General features: G+C 38.1%; 3 protein-coding genes across 7 annotated transcripts in view; 2 read left to right on the top strand and 1 right to left on the bottom strand.

Moving 5' to 3' along the window:
- LOC145287906 (cell division cycle protein 20 homolog) overlaps positions 1 to 21,190 on the bottom strand; it is a 71,349-nt gene extending 50,159 nt beyond the window's left edge. Inside the window, exon 1 of one of the 2 annotated variants that reach the window (XM_080135849.1) lies at positions 20,611 to 21,190. The gene's annotated coding sequence lies outside the window, so the exon portion shown is untranslated. The remainder of the gene's footprint in view (positions 1 to 20,610) is intronic. The other variant, XM_080135850.1, reaches the window with a different exon arrangement.
- Positions 8,954 to 10,180, top strand: LOC145288150 (uncharacterized). The gene has a single exon (XM_080136209.1). The coding sequence runs from the start codon at positions 8,954 to 8,956 to the stop codon at positions 10,178 to 10,180; it is 1,227 nt and encodes a 408-aa protein (XP_079992335.1).
- The window catches only part of LOC145287904 (cohesin subunit SA-2-like), a 140,088-nt gene continuing 138,535 nt past the window's right edge, over positions 20,913 to 22,465 (top strand). For 2 of the 4 annotated variants that reach the window (XM_080135847.1, XM_080135845.1), the window contains exon 1: positions 20,913 to 21,002. The gene's annotated coding sequence lies outside the window, so the exon portion shown is untranslated. The remainder of the gene's footprint in view (positions 21,003 to 22,465) is intronic. The other 2 variants (XM_080135848.1, XM_080135846.1) reach the window with 1 other exon arrangement.

The following is a 22,465-nucleotide window of genomic DNA, read 5'->3' as shown; positions in this document are numbered from 1 at the left end:
AAAATTTTGAATTAATGTTATTTTGATTTTTAATTCCATTTCATGTCTTTTTCTACTGTTTTTATTTTCTAACTGAACACCACCTACAAATATTTAAATATTGATTTTTTTTTTTCATTTTTAAATCGGGTAGATTAGTTTCCATTCGATAATTCACTGAAAACATTTTTTAGGGGACGAAAATTAGAAGTGTTACTGTTTGTACACGTGAACCAAAACAATCATTTCACATTTTTGTTAAAATATTTTAAAATTTACTACTACCCAATTTTTAAAAAGTATTTGTATGGTTGATAACAAAATAGCTCTAACTAAACATGTAAGAAATTTTTTTTATAACCAGATTTTCAATTTAAAAAATCGATTTGGAATAAAAAAAACAAACAAAACGTCTGTTTATGCCATGTTATCGCTGCTGCTATCACTAATACTACAGAAGTCTTTATTCAAATTCCTAACGATTTTTTCGGATATGTTTTTAAATTGCTACATACCACTAGAGAAAATACTGTCCAAGAGATTGTTTTATTTAATAGTGAGTGTCTCAAGAAACTTTTCACAATTTTCAATACTCATCATTTTGAAATCTTTTTTTTTAACACAAAAAAAAAAAAAAAAAAAAAAAAAAGAAGTGGTCAAATTTCGGACACTTGAAATTATTAAAAATGACATCTTTAGGCTAATTTCCAAATTTCATTAAAAAATTCTTAACAGAAACACTGTACGAATGTTTAGAAATCCGGGGGGGGGGGGGAGAGATCGTTACAAAATCTTACTGAAAATGGCGTTTTATGATGTTCACATTTTATCACATTATTTGCTTAAAAAACTATAAATATATAATGCAAGTTATTTACTAATTCATTTGAAAGTATATTCATTTCTGAACAAAACGGTGGTATTTTGAAGACTTAAAGTGCTTTGGTTTTTAAAATATGACTATTTTAGCAGAAACCCCTTGAAATCTGTGATTATCCAAAGTAGGTACTGCCAAAAATGGCCGCAAAATCAAGTTGTTTTTTAAAACGAAATTACATTTATTAAAATCCATTATTTCTGAGTAACTTTTTTTTCCCAGAAAGATAAAACCCTGAATTTTATCATATAGAAAACAGAATAATGTAAAACTTTTTCTACTATTTTTAATTAAATTTTAAATGTTAAATTTTCCCAAAAAGTTAACAATTGACATTTTTTGTCTTGCACAAAAAACGTACATAAATATTTAAAAAAAAAGGTTTTTGAAATTATTTATTTATTGTTTAAGATTTAGGATGATTTTCTCAGAGAATATGCAAAAATATTATAATATAAGTACCTGAATTTCAAATAATTCCACTTATTCATATAGCTAACCAGATATTTCGCGTCGAGCTAGAGTCTAGATCGACACTGTTTATGTTTGCGTTTGATAAGAAAACTATGGAAGACCAAACAGGCCAAAAAAACTTATTTTTCAGTGACGAAAATTTCAATGTATTATAAAGCTGAGGCTGGCCAGTACCAGATGGGTGACCATTTGTATGAGTTTGGTTTTTAATGTGTGTATGTGTGTGGGGGCCAGGCTCCCCAAAATGGGGGGGGGGGGGGGCAATTTTAAGCAGAATAAAAAAAAATTATTTCAGCGCGTTTGGTCCACCGTAGTCGAAAGGCGGCAAACATTTTCAAACGGGATTGAAAAAAATGATGCTATTTTTAACACAAAGGGCACAATATTTATCAAATTTTTTTTTTTTGTATCGATTATTCAAAGCATGCCCTGTTTAATAATGGTCATGCATTATTCGGCTCGCTAAAAAAAAATTGTTAATTTATTTATCAAAAATTTTAAAATGGCTTTTTTCGTATAAATATTAAAAAAATTTTTTTTTTGTTTTGCTTAACTTAAATTAATTATTTTACTTAACATATTCACCGAATTTCACACTTCAAAACTCAAAAGCGGGATAATTAAACACAATCGAAGTTCTGATATTCAGACGTCAAAATAAGGTATGCAAACAATTTTTTTTTTTTTTTTTTTTAATCTATAATTCTGTCCCTTACAACAACACAATATCTTGTGTTCAGTTTCAGATTATTATTTTAAGCATATTTGTTCCCACTTCAAAACAACGGGGGGGTTTTGTAAGCAAAAAAAAAATATATATATAAATATCGTTTATGAAAAATAAGTACACTGTTATAAAGTTTATTTTTCTCCTAATAATCGCTGAAAATTTCGTATTGATCGGATAATTACCTGATTTTTGGTAGATTTTTAAAAAGACGGTCCGTCAAAAAGTACTGACTTGCCCCCCCCCCCCCCAGTTTTGGCGGTGCCTAATCCAAAACATTTTAATGGCCATATGTATTGCTATTTTAATGAAATTTTCAGTATTTATTAAATCAACAATCACAGAATATAATGAACTCATTTTTTTGAGTTTTAAATTTTAGTGAAAATGCATTTTTTGTAAACAAAAAACACCTTTGGTAAAATTACAGTTTTTATTAAAAAAGGAGCGTGAATTTCTGTTTGCTTTTAAAAAATTTTTTTTTAATATTTTAGGAACATTATGAAAAAATTAATTTCTCAGACTATCGATATTATTGAATTATTCAATATTCTCACCAGAAAATAATATAATTTGAAAATATTTTATGTAATTTCAATAACAATTCTCATAAAAATTTCAAATGAAATATATTTTTCTTGTACGCATAATGGTGTAAACATTAGCGCAAGAAAAATGAAAAATGCTATTTGATTAATTTAGACAAATACGGACGAGCAAAATTGTACCCCCCCCAAAAAAAAACCAGATTTGCATTCTACCCATCATATTCTTTAATTGTTTTTGCTTACTTTTTTCAATGAATTCAGTGTACTCAGTGATTGTAATTGATTTAAAAAAAAAATTTTTTTTTTTTACTTAAAATGCACTTTCACTTTATTTTTTTTTACATGGAGGTCACCACTTATCAAGGCCCGGAAGCCACTCGGGGATAAGGGTTATTGCGTGTACAGTAATCAATGAGATAGTATCGTAGTAATCATTAGTATTGGATATTTGATAGGGTGTCTTATTTAAGAGAGCGGGTTGTCAGGAATTTGTTTATGTTGGACTTTAAGAAATTCAAGTTGTAGTCAGGTGGAAACAGGCAAACGGAAGAAAGTTCCAGTCGTGCACTTCTATGAAAGAAGCTCTTCTCATGGAATCTACGTTTGGATTTAGGCACAGATAAAGAATGGGGAAAATTAATGACAGTAGTGTTTTTCATGAAAGATTGGAAAGGAGGGACCAGAGATTGGCGCTCAGACGAGCACTTGCCATGGAAAAGGAATTAATTCATCATTACAACATGTTTGAGAATATCAAATGCGACGACCTCCCCCCTAGATTTCTACTTGGTGTTCTCTAGGTAATTAGGAGAGAGTTAATGGAAGGTCACGCCAAGCATCATTCCTGTTTTGTTCCCCCGCCTTTTTTTTTCACACATGTATCAACCCTTAGATGCCCGAATGGGTTAGTCTCACAGAATATGTCCAAAGGGAAGTAAATCCAATAGATATATATTTTCTCTCCCCTTGTTTATTGTATGTATCTATTTATTTGCCATTTCTGCCCCCTTTTCTTTTCCTTTTTTTTTTTAATGTGTAGTGCCGGAATAACATTTTTATTTTATTTTATGGCGACAGCCGGCAGGGATAACAGTTTATATCAATAACAGAAATTCCGACTCACCTTCGCAGAGGACCCTGTTTTTTTTTTTCTTTTAACGTTAATTTGAGATAAACGTTTTTTTTTAAAAATCTTTTATCGTTGATATTCCATCAACGGAGTCGCGCTGTATTCTATAGTTATATATATATTGCCGTCCGTCATCTTTGGAAATGTTTCCGCACTTGCCCTCCAAATTTTTCCGATTTTTGGTTGTTGAATTTCGGCGCCAATATTTTTATTTTTCCTCCCATCTTATTGGTCCTTTTGGATCGCATGATTTTCCTTTCCGAATCGGGTGATCCTTTCGCTTCCTTTCATGTGATCATCATTGTATATGACCATTTTATATCTTCATCCAATTAAGTTCATGTTTTTTTTTTTATGTACATACAATTATCGTTACACAAGTAAATATTCTAATTAAATAAGCACTTCCTCTTATTACAAATTAATGACTACTTTTTATAATCTCCAAAAATAAAAGAAATAGGGGTATAATAATATTCCAATTCCTCTATAAATTTTAAAATAAAATTCACTTCCTGACATTTTGGGCTTTCGTAGAACTTATGCTCGACGATTTTATTTAATGCAACATGTTTATTCAACTCTAAAAACATACAGTGTTTACCGATGTATTGGAAAATTCAAGATGGCGTCTGATTCTCTCTTTAACACGGTAAGTTTGGGAAAATGTGTTATAAATAAAAAACCGGATAAAATACTGTTAAAAACTTGCTCAATATATGTTACCGTGACATAGGTTGACATATTCGGCGGGTTTTTAATAGTATTTTGTATAGTTTTGTATTTATAACACCTTTTCCCAAACTAACCGTGTTAAAGAGAGAATCAGACGCCATCTTGAATTTTCCAATACATCGGTAAACACTATGGTTTTCGAGCTGAATAAACATGTTACATTGAATAAAAACACGAAAAATATATCAAGTTTGGTAGAAAAGTAACTTATCTTGCCTTTGATAACTTTTTTGTTATATATTTGTTTTTTTGACAACTTTTTCGAATCTATGTGTACAGTAATACAAACCCGACTTCGCGTTCTTGGCCATATTGTCAGTTTAACTTACAAACTCGGCACTTGTTTTTCAAACGGAATAAGAGCTTTAAAATAAATTAAAACACACTAAATTCATCCAGGTAAGTAGGAAATAAATATACTTTTCCGCACGTTTCATGTTGCAATATAACGTGGCGCCGCCTGCAGTCTGCATAAACAAATATAGCCGCCACGTCGACACGGCTATATTCGTTTATGCAGACTGCAGCGCGCAGAAACGGGGGTTGGGGGGGGGGCGAACGATACAATGAAATTACAAGATAATGGGCACTTCTGCATGACAGCGAGGCGGAGCTAATCTTATTAATATTAAAAATAACCGATAAACAAAAAAGTTTGTGATGCACTAGCACCAAATTTTTTCTTTCATATTTATAAAGGTCATTTAAACATTAGGCAAAAAAAAAAAATCTCCATTTGGCATACATCGATGTCTGATTACCCTGGCCAAATCACCGTTAAAAAAACCGTCCGCACATAAAACTTAAAAATCAAAATGAAAACGAAATGAACGTTATTTTTATTATTACCAGAAATAATGTATTTCCGTTACAGAACGAATTACTAGTTCGTTATCTTATTAAAATGTTTCGTCATCTTTCTTAAAATAAAATTGTCAATTCGGCGTACGTACACGAATGAGGCAGAGGCCCCCATAGTGAAATACGCATCGGCTCGGAGATTATAGTTATAGGTTATTAACAGGAAGATTAGCACTTGTGGTGGTGATAAACACTAAAATATATATCGGAATCAGTAAGAGAAATGAAATGGTCTCGTGTCGATAACACGAAAAGTGAAAAAATACTAGATAATTTTGAAACATTTTTGGAGCATGTTCATTAAAAATATGTTAATGAAAAAATTTTCCAATAAGCTTCGGGGGTGGGGGGGCGGAGGTTGGCGATATGAAACGGTCCCATGTTGATGAAGCCATGTATCTGGATACTTAATTCAATATATATGTAACATTGTAACAATCCAAACTTACCGTGTCAAAGAGAGAGTCGGGCACCATTTTTAACTTTACATCGGTAAACAGTGTTTACTAAACACTGTTTTTCAAGCTGAATAAACATGGGCTTAAAAAAAACATGGCGGATGACCTACGTATGACACTGAAAGTAATTAACGCTCCCTCTAACACGTAACCGGAAGTTAGGGGCATATGTGTATTCGTTTTGACTTTACATACGTGTATGAACAACGAATTGTTATGTGGTGCGCGGAAAGAAAAACCAAAACATTTTTATTCTATTTATCTACTTACGCTGTGGGGGTCGTCAGGCCTTTTTAGGAACTAACTTCCTCCACAAATAAATAAAAATAAAAAGACTTACATGCAAAACAAACGGAGGTTTATTCACAGAAACCAACCATTAACAAATAAAATATAATTCTCTTTAAAGTTCAGAAGTCCTTTTTAAGTGTTCGTATAAAAAAAGGAGAATGTCTTTTTTTGTTGAACTGTTCATATGGTAAAACACGTTAAGAGAGGCAATAGGTAATGTTCGCCTGTGAAATTGTATAAAGCGCGCGGAGCGGAGCGGTGAAAATGGAAGAGTGATAGTACCTATTTACTATGCCTCCCCACGGGACAGAGTTAGACACCAGGGTCGTTTTTTAACGTGGAGAAAAGGTACAAAAATAAAAATTGTCTCAGTCGTGAAGGATTTCTCCTCCACCGAAAGAGAAGAAATAGAAGTGCAGCATCTGAAGAACAGATACTACACTTTGAGATATTAAATCTTTTATTCATGTTAAAAAATACAGTCAAAATCAACGATGAACAAAAAACTTAGGCACATGGCCAACTCAAAAGGGGGGATTTTGGGGGGTCGTTGGTCATCCTTGTCACTCCAGAACTAAACTATAAGAAAATCTTTCCTACCTTCAATGACCTCGGGTTTTGAGAGATGGATGCGAAAGCGTCTTTCCCTTTGTGATTGTTTTTTATACTAATGGATAAATCATGTGACCCTAGACCTTCTATAAAATTGTATGGGTTGACTAGCTTGTATGTGATTTTTTACCCCCATCTTTATAATCGGTTCACACCGTGTCTGAAGTTGTTCCTTTTCTTCTTTTTCCTTTTTTTTTTTTCTTCTTTTATTTACAATTGGGACACCGTCTTGGTAGTTCCTTTGTTTTTTCTTTTCTCAATCAATTATTGTATTGATAAAGAATTATTACGGGACCACAAGGACTAATACCTGAGGTCGCAACCGACGGCATCTGTTGCAAGAGGTAAGACGTTCTTTTTCTCTTTCTCTCTCAGCCAGTTGTCATTGATGTGTTAGGATAAATTTCTTAGCCTCAGACCTTGGTCCTTGATTATACCTTTTTTATAGCATCCTATTAAGAAGTCGCTATACATTGCAACAGGTACTGTTTTTTATATTAGAATGAATTCCTTACAAGTTGAACAATCATCACGGTCATCCTTATTGGAAGATCAGAGAGTCACTCGTACGATAATAGACTTAACACTAGAAAATCTTAGTGGACTTGAACCTCTTGAGAGAGATGTATTAGAACTTCATAAACGAGACATTCTCCAGTGGCTCCAAGAGTTATTGCATATTGACAAGAAAATAATGAAGGAGACACCATCGATTGAGATAAGGAGCTGTTTGATAGACAGTTTCACTTACAAAACCAGGGTGAATAAATTATTGTCGCAGTTAGATGCTTCCTTACCGGTTCCAGAGATCCATTCCCCTTTACTAACCTCAACTCCTCCCACTCTACCTTCCCCAGCTCAATCTGGCATTGAATTAGCGAAGCCTAAAATAACATGTCCAACATTTACTGGCGTTGATAAAACCAATAAATTTGCCCTGCGGGATTTCCTAACCCGTTTTGAGTTTTGCACATCTGGAGTGAGCTCAAAGAAAGAAAAACTCATATGCCTTAAGGCATATGTGATAGGTCGGCCATTTCATCTGATCCATCACCTGTCAGAAAATGACCATAATTATGATGTGGCCATAAATATTTTAAAGGAGGAATACTGGGACAGAGAAGCCATTAAGGAAGAAATTTTTAAAAGAATAGTGCAGTCTACACCTAAGGTGGACAAGTCTTATGAACAACTAAAGGAATATCTTTCCCAGGTTCAGTATGAACTTGGTGAGTTAGATTCAGACTATGGTTATGATTTTTTAGTTGAGGACTCCGGAAGTGGATGTCTGGTGGCTCATATCCTATTTGATAAGATCCCTGATGAGATAAAGGCAGAGCTCATTAGAGGCTCTAGCACACCATATCCTGGCTTGAACTACATACTGCAGTATAGTCACAAAGTTATTAAAGCATTACTCCGGATTAAACCTATTTCAACTCCTAAGACAGAACTGATTCCACGGTTTAAGCCAAGGTCAAATGCTGTTTGGACGAGAAGCCCACCTAAAAATTCTGCATTACAAAGTTTTCACGCAGACCTAGACTTGGAAGACAAGATTCCTTATTGCAATTTTTGTGCAAGAAATGGACACACTAGTTCTCAATGTACTACCTATCCCTCATACAATGAGCGCCTGCAACGCTGTAGGCAACTTGGATTGTGCGAATTCTGCACAGTTGCCAGCCATGATCAGAAAGCCTGTCCAGGAGTCAAGGGATTTAGATTCCCTTGCAGGTATTGTAAATCTCGGAGGCATTATGCTTCTATGTGTCCTCAATTTGTACTAGAGGAAACAGAAATAAATACTAGCATAAGTACAAAACTTGGGGACATTCAAAACCTACTGCCAATGGTCAACATCACAATTAAAAGGGGAGCCTCCTCAGTTTCTCTGAATTGCCTTATTGACTCGGCCAGTCAGAGGTCATATTTCTCTGAAAGGGTCCTTCAGCACCTGAAGTGCGATCCAGACTCATGAGAGGAGGTGGCCATGGACGTTGTGACCTTTGTGGGGAGAAAACGCTGCGTTTTCAAGCAGTTAACAGCAGTTGTAGAGGTCTTGCCGGGAGTAACCCCCCAACTACCTATTCTAATTGATTGCGAATTGAATCTGTCTCACAAAGTACCAGACCTTCCTCTGGTTTGGGAAAACTGAATTATACCTTTGCTGCAGAGATAGAGAGTGGCAGTGTACAATTGTGGGGTCTCATGGGAATTGATTTGATTCAATATATGCGTCCCATGAAGATAACACGATGCATGAATGGTGCGGCTTGGCAGACATCCGCTGGCATTATCCCCATAGGAAATACAAAACATTTTTTGCATGAGAACCAAATCAGTAAGATTGCTATAACTCCGGGAGCCTTGAGCTATGAAATTGACAGGCAGTACTATTGTAACGATTCTTTGGTTAATAGTATTGTGAATCCTGTTCCGACCTATGTGGATCCATTTGCCGACATTTTTGAAGGAAGCACTGTGGATCGGGGCTTGGAATGGATGTTTAGTCTAGAATCCTTGGGACTGCCTGACATAGAATCGGTTTCTGACTATGACAATCAAAAGATGGAAGAATTCATGCAAAACATAGTTTATAAAGATGGTCATTATTTGGTTAAATTGCCTTGGCATAAGGACAAGTTATCTCAGGTTCAATCTAACCATCATATAGCACTTAAGGTGCTGGACAGAGTAGTATTCAATTTAAAGAAGAAGGACTTATATGAGGAGTATATTAAGGTTTTTGAAGACCAAGAAAGAGAAGGGATAATTGAACCCCTAGAATGCTCCCCTCAGGAATACAAGCATTATGTGTGGGTTCCACATAGACCCGTGTTCAAAGACGAGCATACAACTACAACTAAAATTCGACCAGTTTTTAACTGTTCTTTTAAAACTAAGAACTCTGTCTCTCTAAATGATGCTGCTTATCCTGGGATCAACTTAACAGGGGACATGCTTGATTTAACTCTGCTTTTCCGAACAAATAGGTATGTATTTTTAGCAGACATCAAGAAGGCATTCTTGATGATTCGATTAGCTAGTGAATCTGATAAGAGTAAATTTTGTTTCTTTCTGCGAAAAAATAATAAGCTAATGTGTTATCGTTACACAACAATTTTATTTGGGTTTAGTGCAAGCCCATTCATCTTGAATTGCATACTAAAATTTCATGCTGGGCGTTATCCTTTGGATGATTGCACTGGGATGTTACAGTCTAATTTTTATGTAGATAATCTGATTAAAACAAGCAATTCCTTGGATGAGTTAACGGGCTTGTATACACGAGCAGTAGAAAGATTGCAAGAAGGAGGATTCATACTCCAATCTTGCAATTCTAATTATACAGAATTACACGATTTAATGAGGAGAGATGGTACTCTTGTGAGTCACAGCTGTCCTTGGGAGAAGGTATTAGGTTATCGTTACGATCCTCTTACTGATACCATCAATATTGCTTCCTATAATTGTAGATTCCAGTAAAGCAACTGGCCCTGATGGCATCCCAATTATAGTGTTAAAAAAGCTTCAACCAGAACTTGCTCCCATACTTACGAAACTATTTAAGCGCTGCCTTAAGGAGAAGTGCTTTCCGACTCCCTGGAAGACCTCATCAGTTTGCCCTGTATTTAAGAATTCAGGTGATAAGTCATCTCCCTCTCAATACAGACCAATAAGTCTCCTGTGTGTTATGAGTAAGTTGCTGGAATCCATATTAAATAGAGAAATAGTCAACCACCTCAGCAGGAATAACCTTCTTAGTGACACACAATATGGTTTCCGCTCTGCAAGATCTACCGCAGATGTGCTGACGGTTATATCCCACAGGATTAGTGAATCTCTTGACAAAAGCTTCTTTTCTAGGGCAATTGCTCTCGACATATCAAAGGCCTTCGACAAGGTATGGCATAAGGGTCTACTTCACAAGATTTCCAGCTACGGTATAACTGGAAATGTTTTCTCAATCATTAAATCATTTCTCTCCGATAGGCTCATAAGAGTAGTGGTAGATGGACAAAAATCGGAGGCCTGCAATATAAATGCTGGAGTCCCTCAGGGGTCAATCCTGGGCCCAACTCTCTTCCTGATCTACATCAATGACCTCCCTAAACACATACTTAAATCATTCGTTGACATCTATGCTGATGACATGACCATCTACGGCAACACATCAAAGGCTGTAAATGACAAAGTTCTCTCTGATTCTCTCTCCTCTGATCTCGAGCGCGTGGTTCAGTGGGGGAAGACGTGGCTGGTTACCTTTAATGCATCCAAAACAAAACTGCTATCCTTACATCATCAACGCTCTGATCCCCATCTGGCATCAATTGTGATGGATGGCTCTCGTCTGGGTGAGGCCCCATGTTTTGACAAGCTTCTAGGTTTGACCTTTACTCCTGATCTGAAATGGAACACGTACATCAAGTCTGTTGCCAAGGTCGCTGGAAAGATGGTGGGATCCTTCTACCGCTCCAGAAGATATCTCACTACGGATGCAATTCTCTATCTATATAAAAGCCAAGTACGTCCAAGGATGGAATACTGTTGCCATATCTGGGCAGGAGCTGCTAAAAACAGCCTATCCTGCCTTGACAGAGTACAAAATAGACTTCGTGGCTTAGTGGGGGATGCCCTTTTCTCTACCCTGCAACCTCTCTCCCACAGAAGAGACGTTGCGAGCCTGTCCCTGTTTTATCGTTATTTCCATGGCAGATGCTCGTCTGAACTCCAATCTCTGGTCCCCCCCTCGCCAATCTTTCACGAAAAACACCCGTCTAGCTGAATCCACTGTGACAAATTTCCCCCACTCTATATCTGTGCCTAAATCAAAACGCAGATTCCATGAACAAAGCTTCTTTCTTAGAACTGCACGCCTGTGGAACTCTGTTCCGTCTGCCTGCTTCCCTCCGGACTACAACTTGGATGTCTTCAAGTCCAATGTTAACAAATTCCTAATGAACCGCCCCCTTAAGTAAACATTTCAGCAAATCTCCTCACTAACGTAATGTACTTGCAATAACCCTTATCCCTGAGTGGCTTCCGGGCCTTGATAAGTGGTGATCACTGTGTAAAAAAAATAAAAATAAATAAAAAAAAAAAAAAATAACCCTGAGGCAGCAACTAAAAGGCATATACTGTCTGAAGCATCAAGGATATTCGATCCACTCTCATTATGTTTGCCGGTATCTATACAGGCACGTACTCTTGTTAGTGAGTTGTGGAAATTAGGTTTTGAGTGGGATGAAATTGTGCCAAGTGAACTTCAATCCAAATGGGCAGTCATCGCTCATGAATTGTCAGAACTTGGTTCTGTTACCTTCCCTAGAAAAACCCTTGACGAAGGAAGGGAAGCTGAATTATTTCTGTTTTGTGATGCATCCAAAAGGGCATATGGATTTGCAGCATATGCAGTCCAGGGGGAGGTTTCATCTGTTTTTTTCCAAGGCAAAGGTGGCGCCTCTTAAATCGAAGAGTTTACCAACTCTGGAGCTTTTATCGGCCTTCTTGGCCATCAAGTGCCTCCCGACTTTGTTGAAGGCCTATTCTAATGTAAGTTTCAAAAAGGTATTTCTTGCAGTTGATTCACAAATAGTATTATCCTGGTTGGTCACAAGGCGAACTAATAGCAAGAATGTTTTTGCCATGAATAGATTGAAGGACATTAGTCAATGGGAGGCTGAATTGATGTCTAAATTTGGTGTGGCCATTCAGTTTAAATATGTGCCAACTGCACAGAATCCCACTGACCTTATCACCAGGGGTATTCCTACCTCTAAACTGAGGGCCAATTTGGAATATTGGGTTTCTGGACCGTCTTGGCTAAAAGACCAACCGATTTCTTGGCCTGAAAATCCTTTGAATTGTTTGAGCCCAGAAAGCAAAAAGATTGTATCTTCGATGGTTTGTGCTGTTTCGCACAGCCAGGAGGAGCCAGTTGTGCAATATGATAGATATTCTTCATTGTCTAAACTATTAAATGTCACCACATGTGTGTTCAAGTTTATTAATAGGTTGAGGAAAAGAGACTCCTACTTTGGTAAGATGGCTCGGACACACTTGATTAAAGTGATGCAGAGACAATCCTTCTGAGAGGAACTAGAATACTTACAAAATCCTTCAGGTAGGTCAATACCACCGAGAGTGGGAAGTCTAAACCTTTTTTTGGATAAGGAAGGATTAATTCGATCCAAGGGAAGAATTGGGAAGGTCTCTGTATATGAATACGAGATAGTTAATCCCTTGCTTATTGCTAAGGATCACCATCTTACTAATCTCATAATATTGGACTGTCACCACCAGTGTAAGCATCTGGGTGTTCCTGCTACCTTGAATAAGGTCAGGTTATCTGGGTACTGGATACCCCAGGGTAGGCAGGCGGTAAAGAGAATTTTATCAGGATGCTCCTTGTGCCAGAAATTTAACTATTCCATTTGCCTACCCCAAAATGACTGATTTACCTAAACATCGGGTGAATATGATAAGACCATTTTTGCACACAGGAGTAGACTATACGGGTCATCTGTGAGTTCTGAGAGGTGAGGAGAGGGTGAAGATGTATATCCTGGTCTTTACTTGTTTGGAGGTACGGTCAGTTCATCTAGAACTGATTGAGGATATGTCTGTTCACTCATTCCTAACGGCCTTGATTCGATTTTCAAATATTTATGGGATTCCTTCGCATATTTATAGTGACAATGCTAAGTCATTTGTGGCTGGATGTGACATGATTCATGAGGTGATTGCTTCCAGTGAATTCAGGGAGAAATTGGGGACATGCCAAATCAAGCATGTTAAGATCCCTGTACACTCTCCTTGGTATGGAGGTGTATGGGAAAGACTGATTAAAACCATCAAGTCTTGCTTGTATAAATTAATTGGACGAGCTAGTCATGATTATTTCGATCTCCTGACAATTATTTCTGATGTACAAAATGCCATAAATGACCGTCCCTTGACTTACAGAAGTTCATCTGACTCAAGTTTGGAAATAATAAGTCCAAATCACTTTTTACGCTCTGTAGTAAACCCTCGTTTCATTTTGAGAATGGATGGGGAGGGTATTTATCAACTAGAACCTCCCTCTCGGAAACAACTCTTAGAGTCCTTAAATTGCAGGAATGATGCATTAAAAAGATTTAAGAAAATTTGGTACGAAGATTATCTGCTTAGTATAAGAGAGCATGCCCAAAGACAACAAGGAGGGACTTCACTAGTTGTTTGTGTGGGAGATGTAGTCACAATCAAACTCCCTAACAAACCTCGACCATTTTGGGCATTGGGTAGGGTCACACGTCTATTTACAGGAGATGACGGATTGGTGAGATCTGCTCAGATAAAACGAGGAGATGGCTCCTTGCAAGTTCATTCCCTGAAGCACCTCTATCCCTTGGAGTCGTCTATTCAAGAACCCATTGATGGACTTGATTCCTTGATGGGGAATGCTGATGACAATCTGAATGGCTGTACATCTGTACTTGAAGACCCTATTGAAGAGGGCACAGAGCTTGGTTGGATTTGCCCTGATTGTGGTGAACCAGACAATGGCAGTGCCATGATATGTTGTGCCTGCTGTGATGACTGGTACCATTTTTCCTGTGTTGGTCTATATCGACCTCCACCAGAAGAGGAGAGTTGGCGGTGTGGAAGTTGCCTCAACCAGGATCCTTCATTATCCCATGATATGATGGTGGATAATTTATTAAATGATGCTGAACATGCATGTATTTGCCCAGGATGTGTTCTACCGGATAATGGTAGTCCAATGATATGCTGTGATGAATGCAATCAATGGTACATCAGCAAGTTCCCCCAGAGGGTGAGAATTGGTACTGTTGGAATTGCCTACATTCAATTCACTAACAATCCAATCTCAGAAAATAGGTAATTATTTATTTACCTCTCCCATTTTTTTTCTTCCTTTTCTCTTTATCCTTTATTTTTATTTATTTACTAGCAGTTCAGCCGGCTTGGCAGTCAAATTTTGACAAAAACCGATTACGAAGCTTGCCCTATGTCTGAATACACTTTATGTTGGTTTGGAATGTTTGGACCGGGGATTGGCTGAAGGTTCAGTTTTTTTTTTGGGGGGGGGGGTTTGCTTTGACCCCTTAAAACTTATTTTTTCTTGGATTTGTTCAATTTATCAAGTTGGATCCATGTCCCGGGAATCTAAATTTAGAATTTTGAGTGTTTGGACCCAAAATTAAGTTATTTGCATTAAAATGTACTCAGACAACTTCACTGTTTACTATTTATTTATTCATTTATTTTATTTATTTATTTATTTTTTCTCTTGAGACGGGAGTGTATAAGAAAATCTTTCCTACCTTCAATGACCTCGGGTTTTGAGAGATGGATGCGAAAGCGTCTTTCCCTTTGTGATTGTTTTTTATACTAATGGATAAATCATGTGACCCTAGACCTTCTATAAAATTGTATGGGTTGACTAGCTTGTATGTGATTTTTTACCCCCATCTTTATAATCGGTTCACACCGTGTCTGAAGTTGTTCCTTTTCTTCTTTTTCCTTTTCTTTTTTTTTTCTTCTCTTATTTACAATTGAGACACCGTCTTGGTAGTTCCTTTGTTTTTTCTTTTCTCAATCAATTACTGTATTGATAAAGAATTATTACGGGACCACAAGGACTAATACCTGAGGTCGCAACCGACGGCATCTGTTGCAAGAGGTAAGACGTTCTTTTTCTCTTTCTCTCTCAGCCAGTTGTCATTGATGTGTTAGGATAAATTTCTTAGCCTCAGACCTTGGTCCTTGATTATACCTTTTTTATAGCATCCTATTAAGAAGTCGCTATAAAACAAAGTCAAAAGTTTCTCCCAGCTAGTATCTTCTTTCACCATAATACCGCATTCACCCTTTCATATTGGGGGACGTCCTAGTAACTCCCAATTTTTAAAACATTTTTTATTGAGGTGTAAAAAAAAAAAAAGATAACAATAAAATGGTACAATAATTCATTTGTGTCGAGGGCGGGGGAAGAAAAAACAAAAGGTGATTAGTAGGACCCTCCTAACCCCGTTTAGTTGATAGACTTACCGTTCCACTAGGATTGTAAAAGGAACCTCGCTTCTGCGAGTCAGTCTCTAGGTGGAGATGCCCTCTAGATGGGGGTGAATGGAGAAAAGAAAATTTTTGTGGGTAAGGGATGGAGGTTAGTTTGTATTTCTTTTTCTCCAAGATGGGTAAAATTTAGAGGAAGGGGTGAAAACAAAAATTGCAGGTAAGAGGGGATGGGGATCTTGGAGGCTTCCTAATCGGGGAGGGATGGAACACACACTCAGCTAGCTGAGAGGCTACTTGTTTAATTTTACTTTACAGAACTGCGCGTTCCACACCTAGGCGGGGAACACGTATTCAAATTTGGCTCCTCTTCCTACACACAGACTTGCCACATGTATCCATCTTCTGTCAAATGCCGCGCGATGCAGCCTTCCATCACATCTGATCTTCACCCGTAGTTGTTTAAAGAAAGCGATCAGATCTTGATCAGAAAAAGACAACACCCCCCGGCAACCTTGCAGACGCGACGTCCAAATCACCATTCTCGCCACAGCCAGGATCGTAACGTAGACCATTTGTCTTTCCCGGTCCCACGGCGGCCTCACGTTGTCCACAACATTGGATACCGTAATTAGGCAAGGATGCTCAGGATCGATGCGAGCCGTCACTCCGCTGACATACGACCAGTACTGGCGGAGTTCGCGGCAATCAAAGAAAGCGTGATCCGTAGTTTCTACGGCCGTTGTCCCACAACGGGGACAATCAGGCGACTCCAAAAACCCGGAACTGCATTGTATGTTGCTGAGTGGAAGTGCATTTCGGGCCAATCGCCAGGTCAGAGAGACTCGAACCTGGCGCCCAGCTCCATGCGGAGCGGATCTCACTCTGCTGCCACCCCAAACGCGCGCATAGCGGGTCGTCAGCGGCCCCCTTCACTAGATCCCTGTGGAGTTCCCTACGGGTAGCAGTCACAAGGTCACTGGACCTTGGTAGTCGTTTTAGCGCGGTTCAGCACTCTTTCATGTAGGCAGATTCTCCCCGCGGCCTGCGACGGCTCTCGATGGAAGGGTCGAGAACGAGGTCGAGGAAGGCGGCAGTAACCACGGGGTGCCACGGTTGGTCATCCTGCATATAGTGGCTCAGGAAGGCCAGCCTCTCAGCATCTCGATGACACTTCAAGTCCGGCATTCCCAAGCCTCCCTCACACGGACATTGAATACAGACCTGTCTGCTCACCCAGTGTCTTCCTCTGTCCCAAAGGAGCGAGGACAAGAGCTTTTAGGTGTTGTGCAGGCAGGGGAAGTACAGCCAGTCGGTAAAGGATGAGAGGAAAGACGTAAGTGGCGCATGCCTCAGCTCTACCCTTTAAGGAAAGTTTCCTAGGAAGCCACGAATTGACTGCAGCCTGCACCTTTGACCGTACCTCCAACCAATTCTTGTCAAGCTGGAGACCCGGTCCGAACCACACGCCGAGGATCCGGACCAGGCCATCTGTCCAGCTGAAGGGCGCAGGGAGGTTTGCGTTGCCACTCCATGCGCCCAACCGCAGTCCTACCGACTTGTTGCGGTTTATCTTGGCCCCCAGTGATTCTTTCGTACTGTGTGAGTGCCTCCGACACGACCTCAATGTCTCTGAAGCCCGACACGAAGATCGTGACATCATCGGCGAACGCGGATACCTTGGCAGCTGAACCGCCAGGCAGAGCCATTCCGCGCAGGGCCGAATTTGCCTCCCCATGTCTCAGCTTGCGGAGAAGAGGCTCCAAAGCCAGGACATAAAGCAGGGGCGACAGCGGACAACCCTGACGAACCGACCGAGAGATAACAAAGGGTTTTGAGCGCTTTCCGTTGACTTGCATGACAGCCATGGGCTGTTGATACATTATGGAGATCCACTTACAAAAGTCCGGTTTAAAACCGGCGGCCTCTAAGACAGATGCCAGGAAACGATGGCCGACCCTATCGAAAGCTTTGGACTGATCTAAGTTGATCAGCGCGGCTTCCGTGTCGTCATCTATTCCCCCCTTTAGGATCGTGCGGATCAGGTGCAAGTTGTTCTGAATCGATCTCCCCTTCACAGCGTAGTTCTGTTCCGGATCAACCAACTCGTCGATAACAACCTGCAGCCGATTCGACAGGACCTTGGCCAAAATCTTCAACTCTGTGTTTAGCAGAGTTATGGGCCTGTAGTCGTCTAACTCTTCCCCTCCATGTCCGTCACCTTTCTTCAGCAATGTGATCACTCCCTTGGTCACCTGCCCTGGGATGGATCCCTGAGCAAACCAATGGTTGAACATATCCGTCAGAAGAGGCAGAAACATGGGCGACAGCCTCAAGTACAGTTCATATGGCAGACCATCAAGTCCTGGCGATCTGTCACAGCTGACCTGCTTCAGCGCAGTAAAGACCTCCCGCTCCGTCACCCGGCCCTCGCAACCAGCCGCTCTAGCCGCCTCGAGGCAGGGAGAGTCGGCCAAATAGTCGCTAAACTCAAGGACCGGAAGATCGGGCTGCTGCGTAAAACGCTTCTCAAAATGTTCTCGAAACCCCTCGCAGATCTCCCGAGTCGATTCCAGGGTGCGTCCATCCGGATGTTTGACTTTCGCAATGTATTTGTCCGAGCCACGCCTAGAAACCTCACGGCGCACGTCTGCATCAGAATTGACTGCTTCGTTGCCTATCTTTCTAAGCCTAGCTCTAACTACTTGGCCTTCGTAACGCTCGCTAGTCTCGCGTAGAAGGTCCTGCTTAGCTAGTTCCTGACTAACTCATCACCCTCCCCCATAGCCTGGGCTAGTTTCTGCTCTAGCTGCTTCTTCGTCTTGGCCTTATCTAGTGTGAGGCGCTGGGCATACTTGACGGAGAAGCTTCTGATCTTAGCTTTGAGACCTAACCACCACTTACTCCCGGTAACCGCTCCCACTAGTGCCTTTTTAATCAATTCTCTTAACTGATCTTGGAAGTCTTGTATCTCCAGAAGGGAGGTGTTTAACTTCCAGTACCCCGCTAACTTAGGCCTATTTCCTAGCTTCAGCCTGACCAGCAGATACTACACTTTGATCTTGTCCCGAAGGCCGGAAGAGTGATAGTAACACGCGTGGAACGTCCGAATGAAAATGTAGTTGAGCGTGATTTGATGTTTGTGTGTGCTTAAATACTATTTGGTGTCATAGGTTCGTCCGCCATGTTTTTTTAGCGATTTTTGAAAAGTGGCAAGATTGTTAACCATCGCCCATTTATTTGTTATATATTTGTTTTGGCAACTTTATCGAATGTGTAAACAACCCCCAAAAAACTAAAGTAAAAAAAAAAAAACTCGAAACTTCATTTTCATAAAAAAAATGGGGTTTGTATTACTGTATACAGATTCGAAAAAGTTGTCAAAAAACAAATATATAACAAATAAATGTTATCAAAGGCAAAATAAGTTACTTTTTTACCTAACTGGATGTTTTCAGTGTCTTTATGTAATGTAACATGTTCATTCAGCTCGAAAAACACTGTTTACCGATGTATTGGAAAATTCAAAATGGCGCCCGCGCCCGACTCACTTTACCATGGTAAGTTTGGAAAAAGTTGCTATAAATATAAAACTAGACAAAATACTGTTAGAAACTCGCTCAATATATATTACCGTGGCATAGGTTGACATATATTCGGTGTTTTTTTAAATAGTATTTTGTCTAGTTTATTACTTATAACACCTTTTCCCGAACTTACAGTGTTAAAGAGAGTTGGGCGCCATTTTCAATTTTCCAATACATCGGTAAATAATGTATGTTTTTCGAGCTGAATAAACAGGTTACATTGAATAAAAACACGAAAAATATATCCAGTTTGGTCGAAAAGTAACTTATCTTGCCTTTGATAACATTTATTTGTTATATACTTGTTTTTTGACAACTTTTTCGAATATGTGTACAGTAATACAAACCTAAAATGGTGTACTTATTGATCCGCGCTATTTTTAAAATCGTATTTCCAAGTTTAATTAAAGTTTCATGTTTTTTTATTCAATTGTAAAGGTTGGTATTTATTTGCTCCCTCGCCGAGCAAATTAGGCACAAGGCCGATTTTTAATGTGAGTAGTGAAGGGGAAATGGGGACCAGCTCCCCGGGGAGTAGGGGAACTGGATAGTGAAAATTGGTATGAATGAAGGAAGGGTTGCCCCTACATTGACCAAGGTCTTATATGTGGGGTTTCACACACATATGGTCTTTGCTTGCAGTATCTGGCGGAACAGTTTTTGATCCCGGTCCGAAGGCCAAGAATTCAATTGTAAGGTTAAAGTATAGAATAGGCACAAAACACCCTCCCCATGTTAAGAATGGCTTTTTAAATAAAGTTATTTCAGCGTGGATCAATAAGTGCATTAGTATCATTTGTTCTATATTTGTTTTGTGACAATTTTTTCGAATCTATGTGTACAGTAAAACAAACCCGATATTTTTGTCATAATCTGGTTAATTAGTATCCAATCAATAATAATCCAGTGAAAAAATTTCAAAAAACCTATCAGTAAATTACGCATGGGGATGATGGTTATACAACTCCGCCTTCGTTTTTACTAAAATAGCTACGGCTACGCAGGAAAAAACAAAAACTTAACATAATTATTAGCAGATACGTAGGAAAAATTAAAAGAATTTTAGTAAGATGAAATATTTCAGTAAGAACGATAACGAAATCGTAATTCGTTCTTACTAAAATAATATGCCGGTAAACCAAAGCTCCAACCCCTATTGTTTTACAAGTTTTCTAGGCGTTTGCTCTAGAAAAAGAGGAACATAATACCAACCTATGTGTGAACCGGAAAAAAACAAAATGATAGGAAGGAAACTTTCAAAAACAAAGTTTGTAGCTTTAAATTAAAACAACAAAACAAAAAACTTACCAAATCTAGCAAAGCAGGCAGAAAGTTCTTTTTTTTTCACGTCTACTTCGACATTTAGGTTTTTAAGAAATAAAATTAATATAGATCACTTTAAAGCTTGTTGTCTTTATTTCATATCTACTTGCACAGGTCTCTTATCGACAGTTATAAAGAATCCCTGACAGAAAGGGTGTGTGTGCGCACAGAAAACCAATGGATTACGTTTGGCGCATTTTATAAAACGACTTCGATTTTTTACCACGTTCGTAAAGCCACGTGATAGTGATTCGGCAATTTCCGGCACGACTTCCGAATTTTCGTACAGATTCGGCAATTTCCGTAAGCCTTCCCGCCAGAACTGCTTTGAAACGGTATCGACGGGCATTTTATATTTATCAACATCCGAACAATTGGTAATTATATCGTATGCTTTTTTCATTATAGCGTACTTCCTCTTATTTTTTTCGGTTTAGGAAGTTTTCTAGCGTTTAAATGATGTGCTTAGATGTCTGAAAGACGCCCAGATTATCATTCGTCGGTCCTGTAAAATCTTTACCGTCGGCTTGGCGCACCATTTTGATTAACAACAAACTAAAATGGTGGCTTTTCTTCTTCCTCCTCATTTTTAATATATATATATATATTTTTTTGCTCTATTAAAATAATCAACTGAAAGAATTTTAGATTTCACTGTAATCATTCTATCGTTTTATTATGATATGAAATTAATATTATAAGCATTACTTTAAATGGAAAATGCCTTAGATTTGTTTTTTAATTGTATTTAATAATACTATACAGTAAAAATGAAATACTGTTTCTATAATAGAAACGAAACATTTTTTTTTAGTTGTTTTAGATTTATTTTTCAACTTCAAAAAATGATTCTTACTTACTTTTATTATTAACGATATTTTCTTAATATTTTTTTAAATTATATAAAAATATACGTGTTTTATAATATGACGTATTTAGTGTTACTACTGCGTACACACACGCACAAGTCGCACCAGCACCACAGTTTCTTTTTAGACGTGTAAATTTACACAACATTCGATTTTATTTTTTAAAAAATTAATTTTTTTATACCTTTCATTTTATGTGAACAAAAATATTTGTAAATTGAATTATTATTATTTTTTTTTTAATCGCTATTTATGTTAATCCCAGATGTTTATTATTATTTAATAATACTTCATATTTATTTTTCGGCAGTAGTCAAATATTTCCAACAAAAAAAAAGTTAAATAATCGTTACCAAAGACAATAAATTTATTTTTGTGCTTGCCTGTCTTTTTTTTAGCGCTTTTATTTACATTTTATTTCTGGTATTTTTATTTAGGTACTCATGCAGTGCAGTGCACTTATTGATCCGTGCTGAAATAATGTTATTATTAAAAAAAAACATTCTTAACATAGGGTGTTTTATACTTATTCTGTACTTTAACCTTACAATTGAATAAAAAAAAAACCCATAAAACTTTAAACTTGGAAATACGATTTAAAAAAAAAGAAAATAGCGCGGATCAGTATTGCATTAGTACCTTCTATTTATTTTTACGATAGTACCCACCCTGAACCTCCCCATGTCAAGAAAGGTTTTGGCGGGAGGGGGGGGGGCGTTTATTTCGAAAGCCATTCATAACATGGGATGGTTGGAGGTGTTTATACTACGCTGGGCACTCTCGTTAAAAAAAAAAAAAAGGTGCTTCTACATTTTATCGCCGAAACTGGAGACGCTATTTGATTTCGAGCACTTGTCGATTAGAATCAGAGGGAGAAATCAGTATTTTAAACTATGGCCGAAGTTTAAAATAAATAAATAAAAAAATTAAACTAGATAAACTTCCGGAAAGAACTATGAAAAAAAAAAATG

The sequence above is a fragment of the Euprymna scolopes genome, chromosome 11, assembly GCF_053919585.1.
Source record: "Euprymna scolopes isolate OS-2025 chromosome 11, ASM5391958v1, whole genome shotgun sequence".
NCBI lineage: Eukaryota > Metazoa > Mollusca > Cephalopoda > Sepiida > Sepiolidae > Euprymna > Euprymna scolopes.
The sequence above is the reverse complement of the archived record's forward strand: the minus strand, read 5'-3'. Positions and strand labels throughout refer to the sequence as shown.

What these genes read in the sequence shown, in the direction of transcription:
- LOC145288150 (XM_080136209.1), top strand. Translation starts at nt 8,954, where the DNA reads ATGAATGGTGCGGCTTGGCAGACATCCGCTGGCATTATCCCCATAGGA.